This window comes from Mustelus asterias, chromosome 5, assembly GCF_964213995.1.
Source record: "Mustelus asterias chromosome 5, sMusAst1.hap1.1, whole genome shotgun sequence".
Classification (NCBI taxonomy): domain Eukaryota; kingdom Metazoa; phylum Chordata; class Chondrichthyes; order Carcharhiniformes; family Triakidae; genus Mustelus; species Mustelus asterias.
Genome location: NC_135805.1, coordinates 122853687 through 122862732, shown reverse-complemented (window position 1 = coordinate 122862732; position 9046 = coordinate 122853687). Strand labels below are relative to the sequence as shown.

The window sequence follows — 9046 nt, the reverse complement described above, 5'->3', positions numbered from 1 at the left end:
TCTCCTCATCTCAGTCCTAAATGGTCTACCTGGCATCTGGAGACTGTGGGCCCTTGTTTGACACCCCTATCTTCCATAGCCAGGGGAAACATCATCACTGCATACAGTCCTGTCAGAATTGTATACCTTTCAATTAGATCTCCCCTCATTCTTCTAAATTCCAGTGAATATGGGCCCAATTTCTCTTCATACAACAATCCTGCCATCCCATGAATCAGCCTGGCGAACCTTTGCTGCACTCCCTCTCTGACAAGTATCACAGGATGAGTCGGCATCTTCAAGACAGCAGAGCAGAAATTTGGAGGAATAGGATACTAAATCAAAAGCTTTGAGTTTGCAAATAGTGGAAAGCAAAACGTCATTCGAGTATTAAATGATACATGTGATTTTAATTTTAAAATTCCCCAAAGTTTAACATCTTCCCCAGTTTTCACAAGTCTCACTGTACAAAAAAATGTAACTATAATTCGAAAACATTTCTACCTTCTTGGATTTAGCACTATTTTACAGGAAACAATGGCATATTGAAAAGTCTGTGTGGCTGTACCCATTGGAAATTTTAGCAACAGCCGAATGCCAAATAACCATTTTCAGCTTTAAGAAACAGCTTGAGCATTTTCTGCACTTCTCCGCTTTCCATCAATATTAATTTATAAAACAAGGCATTGTAGATGCAAAAAAAGCAAGACACCATGGGAAAGATTTGGAATGTAGGAAAGTTTGTGCATCCAATACATGAAATACAAGAGCAAGATAATCCCGCACTCTTAAATCTATTAAACTAGATTTGAAAATTCTAATCTTCCGAAGTTGTTTATTTTAAAGCAATCTAGAGCAGCCAAAGTTATTCCTCACTGTATCTTGTATATCATCATTGTATTCTACACATTGGACTTGAATTCACATGGGGTCATGGTGCACTGATAGTGCATTCTCAGTACTATTTTAATGCTGGTGTTATGTTATATAAAACTTGCTAGCACTTGTGAAAAAGAAAATAGTAGCATGAGGAATTTCAGAGGAATGCACACAAATTACTTTGCAATGTAATATCAAGGCTATAGCTCATTACTTTTTATGTTTGAATGACCCCACAAACCGCTGCATAAATTTTTCAAACTTATTTTCATTGTGGGGGGTTGCATGAGTTGAGAGAAATCTTGAATTATGGCGTGGCTGATTCCTGAGAACAGAGTTATTGCTATCTGTCAACTTCACTTGCAGTGGAGTTGAGTCAGTCTCTTCTGGTTTCAAGTTATCCCTTTGCGTCATATACACATTCTCAAAACGGCTGTACACTCTCCGTTCATTAGGTTGGTAGCTTGATTTTGTGATATTAATGTTGTTTTTCAACTCTTCAGGTTTCTGGTTATTTGCAAGTGAAGAGAGATTGGAATCTGGTTTCTCTTCCCTGTTACCTATGCCTGATTGTTGTTCCGTAGCAAATCTTGGAGCTGATGCATCTCCTTGACTCATGGCATTCTTCTCATGCAACTGAGCATGTGCATTTAATTGTTCTTGGTTATTGGCACGAGTAAATTTCGGAGTGCTTGTGGAATTTGAAGATATGCTTGCTGTCTTTACTTTCTGCTCATTCCATGTGTATTTTGCTATTTTTCTCCTTTCCTGCTGGTCACTCTCAGAGGTCAATGTATCAGTACTGCTATTCATATTGTTCGAAGCAACTGACCCTCTACTTCTAGATCCATTATCTCTTTTATCATGAGAGATGTTGAGCAGAGATCTGATCTTCTCTGAACTTCTTCTAAGGAAATTTACATGTTGCTCATGACTTTTGTCTTTCCCCAGATGCCACATCTTGGGAGATTCATTTCCCTCTGTATTAGTTAGAGAGTGAATTGACGAAGTCCTCCTTGAAGATGAATCAAACTTTGTTTTCGGTAATGTGAGGTGTCCCAATTCTTGGTAATCTGGTTCTCTGTTTTGATCAGTTAGATGTGTTTTGAAACTCTGACTATAACTGTATTGGTGTTGGAGATTGGGTCTTTGATTCATTTCTGTGTCATTGTGCAAATATGATGAAACACTAGATAGTTGCTCAATACCTGCCTGAGTTGGAGTTTTCAATTCATCTGATGAATGCTGTTTATCTGAATTAAACAATGAATAGCCAATACTGCTCAATGTTTGCTCTTGGGGTGTTATTGATCCTGAGTTTGCACCAATAGTTGAAACTGTTGATTCAGAAGAATCGGGGCTGATGACATCAGCCTGCCCAGTCACAGGAGTCCTGAAAACCAGTGAAGAACGCAGTCGGGAATGTGACAAATTGGGGTTGGTTTTAATTTCCATTCTGTTCACCAATTCCAAATTTACTTGTGTCCTGAGACCTACTGAATTTTCAAACTTGTCCATTGTATTCATAGTGGTATTGTCAAGTGAATCAGTGATGGAATTCGTTGGAGGTCCAACATTATCATTTAGGTAGCTTTCAATTCTCCAGTTTCGTAAGCCCGCCTTTTTCATATTTTCTAGGCTTGGCAGTTTGTGGGTGGAAGATAGGTGCAGAGTTTTAGGCCCATGATATGTATTCCGAATATTTGAGCTCCTTTCAAAGTTCGGCGTTGGCCGGTTTTGCTTCAGACGCTCAAGAGCATTTCTAATGGTGCTGGACATAAATTCACCTCTTGATGAAGAAGTAACACTTTCATTCTCTTCAAGCAAATTGTGGTTACTTCGTTGAAATAAGGGCCTCTGGTTTGCTGATCTATTCAGCAAAAGATAGGACGATGTTTCCGGCTGCTCGCCAGCGTAACTATGTCTTTTCCAGTAATCGTTTCTCTCATAAGTCTGCAGACGACTGATTCTGTTGGCTGCATCCTGACCATTTGTAATGGGAGGTCTAATATGTGAATTCCGTAGATTGAATTTATTATCAATATTGTTCCACTCATTTTGATGCATGTTTTGCCTTCCATTAAGTTTTTGGTATAATGTGTCAAGTGTATGCCTCTGGGGATTATTTCTACTGAATGGTCGATTCTGGCTAGATGACGAAGCAAATGATGAGACTGAATGCTGGTAGATTCCGGTGTTACGACTACTTTGCCACAATGATAGTTGCTTTCTTTCTCCCAATAATACAGAGTCTTCAGTTGAAAACATAGCAGGGATATCTGATCGAGCGTAGAGTGTCCGGAATTCTTCATCATAAGATTCTACCAAGTGGCCGGTGATCACTTGTACCATACTGAGGTTTATCTTTTCAAAGGACCACATGAAGCTGAAAATAAATAATTTATCTATTTAGTTGCAAAAAGATAAATAACCAGCACATCAATAATTGGAAATTTCAAAGTTGTTGAAGAATGCTACAGAAATTAGTTGCACTTCATTCTTACTTTCAGTAACACAGTTGTGCTTAAAATACATCACAGATAGTGGGGAGTGAGCTTAATATTCATGACTTTTTTCCCTCATGCAGATAGCAGATCTCTTGAAGGTACTAACCTGCTGGTGACCCAACTTCCCCTCCTGACTATCATGTCAGTGATTCCCACCAACCTTGTAAACTATCCAATCTCCAAGCACCCTTTCCCAAGTACTTGAACATGTCATCACTTTCCAACTCCATGCCCATCTTCCCTGCAATTCCACGTTTGAATCTCTCCAATCAGATTTCCATCCCTGCCATAGTACAAAAAAGCTCTCATCAAAGTCACAAATGACATCTTGTGTGACTGCAGCAAGCTAGTACTCCTCATCCTTTATCTGCAGTCTTTGACATCATTAAACCACACCAGCCCCCTTTATAGCCTGTCTTCCTGGGTGGGACTGCACTCATCGGATTCCATTCTTATCTACCTGATCATGGCCAGAGAACCCCCTCCAATGGCATCTCTTCCTGCCCCTATACTGTTGTCTCTGGTGTCCCTCCAAGGATCTATCCTTTGCCCCCTCCTATTTCTCATCGACATGCTGCCCCTTCACGTGAGATCATCTGAAAACATAGGGTTAATTTTCACTTGTATGCCAATGATACTGAACTCTACCTCACCACCATCTCTCTCAATACTACTGAAAATGATCAGACTACTTATCTGACATTCAATATTGAATGAGCAGAAATTTCCTCCAATTAAACATTGGGAAGACCAAAATCTCATTTCCCCCCCCTAGAAAATTTGTTCCCCAGCTACCAATTTAATCACCAGCACCCCTGTGTCACATATAATCCAATCCTGAAATAAACATCCCACCACATGTCTGCACTGTCACTCAGACTGCTCTATTTCCACTTCTGTAACATCGCCTGGCTCCACTCCTGCCTTCGTTCATCTGCTGCCAAAACCCCCACTCACTCCTTTGTTACCTCTATGCTTGATGCTTCCAATGCACTCCTGGCTGGTCTCCCACAGTTTACCTTCCATAAGCCTGTGGTTATCCCAAAACTCTGCTGCCTGTATCCTTACTCATCCCAAATCCTGTGCAAACATCACCTCTAAACCTCTCTAACCTTTTTATTCTTTTGAGACGCTCCTTAAAACCTAACAATTTGACTGAGCTTCTGGTCACCTGCCCTAAAATTGCCATATGTGATTCAGTGTCAAATTTCAATTTACAACAGCAGAGACTAAACACAGACTGTGCAACCGCTTTGCAGAACACCTTCTGTCTGTCCACAGTCAGGACCCAGAACTTTCTGTCACTTGCCTGAAAGACCATCCTACTTTCGTGTCCACATGTACATCCTTGGTCTGTTGAATGTTCCAGTGAGACCCATTGTAGACTGGAAGAACAGCACCTCATGCCGACACTATACTTAAGAAAGTTCACCAACACCTCTACTTTCTCAGAAGACTCTCACCAACTTTTACAGATGCACCATAGAAAGCATTTTTTCTGGTTGTATCACAGCTTGGTATGGCTCCTGCTCTGCCCAAGACCGCAAGGAACTACAAAAGGTCGTGAATGTAGCCCAATCCATCACGCAAACCAGCCTCCCATCCATTGACTCTGTCTACACTTCCCGCTGCCTCAGCAAAGCAGCCAGCATAATTAAGGACCCCATGCACCCCGGACATTCTCTCTTCCACCTTCTTCCTTCAGGAAAAAGATACAAAAGTCTGAAGTCACGTACCAAACGACTCAAGAACAGCTTCTTCCTGCTGCTATCAGACTTTTGAATGGACTTACCTTGCATTAACTTGATCTTTCTCTACACCCTAGCTATGACTGTAACACTACATTCTGCACTCTCTCGTTTCTTTCTCTATGAACAGTATGTTTTGTCGATAGAGCGTGCAAGAAACAATACTTTTCACTGCATGTTAATACATATGACAATAATAAATCAAATCAAAATCAAATCTTCCGATTAGGCACGCTACAGCCTTCTGGACTGAACATTGAGTTCAACAACTTCAGACCAAAACACACACCTTCACCATCAGCCCATTTCCTTCAAATTATTTGTTTATTTTTAAATACTTTATCTTTCGTCATTTCTTCCATTTATTCATTTTTTTCAATTTCACCCCCTTTTTTTAATCCCACTTTCCATCTTATTTCCCTTACCACTGTCTCTCCTCCCTCCACCTCACAGGGGCCATCTGTTACCTGTTCCAAGTTGTCCTTTGACACACTGCTTCCTTTTGTTCAGCCATTACCACATTCAATGTGCCACTATCAGCACCCTTCTTGGCCACAATCACCACTATTTACATTCCTTTTGTTTTTTTGGCCATGGCATCTTTGTCAGTCTCTCCCTTGCCTCCACCTACAGCTGGCCCTCTATCCAGCTCCCAAAGTGCCCCCTCCCCACCCCCAGAACAGGATAAATCTCATCTTATTTGCAGTTGTCTTCAGCTCTGACAAAGAGTCAAAAAGTTAGCTCTGTTCCTTCTTCACAGACCTGCAGAGATTTTTCAGCATTTTCTGTTTTTGTGTCACGTTATCATGCTTTTGAGATCAATCTTCCATTAATGGCACTATATAAATGGAGCTGTTATTGTTTCAGGAGGATACACAATCTCTGAAACAGTATTCAGAGCCCAAACAAATGCCCTGCTACTCCTTAACCTCTGAGAAAGGCACCATGTGGGTTGATTTTAAATGAAATATTTGCTTACGTGACATAACTGCTATTTATCTTTGTTAACATGGTTAATACTTTATTCATGACTATCTTATATTTATTGCCTCTAGTTTTAGTCTCCCACAAAAGTGTTGTATATATAATTATATAGCAAGTTACCTGTATGTTCCATATACCACGGTCTTACAGTCAACCAGAAGAAATTTCTCCATCATCTTCCCATGGAATTTGCTTCCAGATCTGCAAAGGTAATCTAACCCCTTGACTGTCCGAACTCTGATGTTCTGTTAAAGAAGGGTGGTTGAAATTAGAAGGAATTGTTTCAAGCCATTGGCATTGGTCATTCAATAGCAACAAACTGGAATGCAATTGCACGTTAGTCTATTAAATCTGTTAACAGATAGAAATTGTTCCAGACGAGCAGCTAGAGTGGTGGTTCAAGTGAGGAGGACTAGTAGGTAAGAGGTATTTTTAACGTACTCTTTTTTTCGGAGTGGTTTTTTTTTCTCTAAGGCAGCCGGGAGTGTAAAACCGGAAGTAGGCCCCAGTGAATTTTTTGAGTTGGAGCAAGGGAGGCAGCGAGTGGAACACGAGACTGCGCAGGCGCCTGACGTCAGCCAGTAGCGCACGGAAGGTTTACAAAGCAGGCTGCTCTATCCAGTGGGCAGCGTTGTGAGCGGAGTGAGAGGGAGCAGAGTGGGACAACTTTGGCTCAAACAGGCTTCGGCGTGAACAGGCAGAGGCGAGGGTAGGTTCCGGTAAGTTGTTTTTGTTTCTTCAGAGTAGAAAGAATGCCAGGCAGGATGTTGGAATGCTTCTCTTGCAGGATGTGGGAAGTCAGGGAGATCTCCGGTGTCCCTGACCACGACACCTGCAGGAGGTGCATCCAGCTGCAGCTCCTAACAAACTGCGTTAGGGAACTGGAGCAGGAGCTGGATGACCTCCGGATCATTCGGGAGAATGAGGAGTTGATAGATAGTAGCTTCAGGGAGGCAGTTACGCCAAAGGCACAATTACTTAAGTAATTGGGTTACCGTCAAGCGAGGGAAAGGGAAAGGGCAGGCAGAGCAGGGTTCCCCTGTGGCCATTCCCCTCCACAACAGGTATACCGATTTGGATACTGTTGTGGGAGATGCCTTACCTGGGGCAAGCTGCGGCAGCTGGATCTCTGGCACTGAATTGCTAATCAGGGAAATTGTTACAGCAGTGCTCAGGCAGGACCGAGGCCATATGGGTGGAGCTGAGAAACAGAAAAGGTATGACCACATTAATGGGATTGTATTATAGACCACCCAATAGTCAGCGAGAATTGGAGGAGCAAATCTGCAGAGAGATAGCAGACAACTGCAGGAAACATAAAGTTGTGATAGTAGGGGATTTTAATTTTCCACATATAGATTGGGACTCCCATACTGTTAAGGGTCTGGACGGCTTGTAAAATGTGTTCAGGAAAATTTTCTAAATCAATATATAGAGGTACCAACTAGACAGGATGCAATATTAGATCTCCTATTAGGAAACAAGTTGGGACGGAAGTGTATGCAGGGGAACACTTTGGTTCCAGTGATCATAACACCATTAGTTTCAACTTGATCATGGATAAAGATAGATCTGGTCCTCGGGTTGAGGTTCTAAACTGGAAAAAGGCCAAATTTGAAGAAATGAGAAAGGATCGAAAAAGCGTGGATTGAGACAGGCTGTTCTCTGGCAAGGATGTGAATGGTAAGTGGGAGGCCTTCAAAGGAGAAATTTTGAGAGTGCAGAGTTTGTATGTTCCTGTCAGGATTAAAGTGAATAAGAATAAGGAACCTTGATTCTCGAGGGATATTGGAACTCTGATAAAGAAGAAGAGAGAGATGTATGACATGTATAGGCAACAGGGAGCAAATAAGATGCTTGAGGAGTATAAAAAGCGCAAGAAACTACTTAAGAAAGAAATCAGGAGGGCTAAAAGACATGAGGTTGCTTTGGCAGACAAGGTGAAGGATAATCCTAAGAGCTTCTACAGGTATATTAAGAGCAAAAGGATAGTAAGGGATAAAATTGGTCCTCTTGAAGATCAGAGTGGTCGGCTATGTATGGAACCAAAAGAAATGGGGGAGATATTAAGTGGGTTTTTTGCATCCGTATTTACTAAGGAAACTGGCATGGAGTCTATGGAAATAAGGCAAACAAGTAGGGAGGTCATGGAACCTATACAAATTAAAGGGGAAGAGGTGCTTGCTGTCTTGAGGCAAATCAGAGTAGATAAATCCCCAGGACCGGACAGGGTATTCCCTCAGACCTTGAAGGAGACTCGTGTTGAAATTGCAGGGGCCCTGGCAGATGTATTTAAAATGTCGGTATCCACGGGTGAGGTGCCGGATGATTGGAGGATAGCACATGTTGTTCCGTTGTTTAAAAAAGGCTCAAAAAGAAATCTGGGAAATAATAGGCCGGTAAGTTTGACATCAGTAGTAGGTAAATTATTGGAAGGAGTATTAAGAGATAAGATCTACAAATATTTGGATAGACAGGGACTTATTAGGGAGAGTCAACATGGCTTTGTGCGTGGTAGGTCATGTTTAACCAGGCTATTAGAGTTTTTCAAGGAGGTTACCAGGAAAGTGGATGAAGGGAAGGCAGTGGATGTTGTCTACATGGACTTCAGTAAGGCCTTTGACAAGGTCCCGCATGGGAGGTTAGTCAGGAAGGTTCAGTCGCTAGGTATACATGGAGAGGTAGTAAATTGGATTAGACATTGGCTCAATGGAAGAAGCCAGAGAGTGGTAGTGGAGGATTGCTTCTCTGAGTGGAGGCCTGTGACTAGTGGTGCGCCACAGGGATCAGTGCTGGGTCCATTGTTGTTTGTCATCTATATCAATGATCTGGATGATAATGTGGTAAATTGGATCAGCAAATTTGTTGATGATACAAAGACTGGAGGTGTAGTGGACAGTGAGGAAGGTTTTCAAAGCTTGCAGAGGGATTTGGACCAGCTAGAAAAAT

The 9046-nt window shown here is 41.8% G+C and overlaps 1 protein-coding gene across 2 annotated transcripts in view; it reads right to left on the bottom strand.

Moving 5' to 3' along the window:
- Window positions 1–369: 369 nt before the first annotated feature.
- Window positions 370–9046, bottom strand: part of fam83b (family with sequence similarity 83 member B) — a 69133-nt gene continuing 60456 nt past the window's right edge. For both annotated transcript variants that reach the window (XM_078213253.1, XM_078213254.1), the window contains exons 4-5: window positions 6218–6342; window positions 370–3244 (exon numbers count right to left, since the gene is read on the bottom strand). In XM_078213253.1, coding sequence (XP_078069379.1) covers window positions 1069–3244; window positions 6218–6342 — 2301 coding nt within the window. In that variant the 3' untranslated portion in view covers window positions 370–1068. The remainder of the gene's footprint in view (window positions 3245–6217; window positions 6343–9046) is intronic.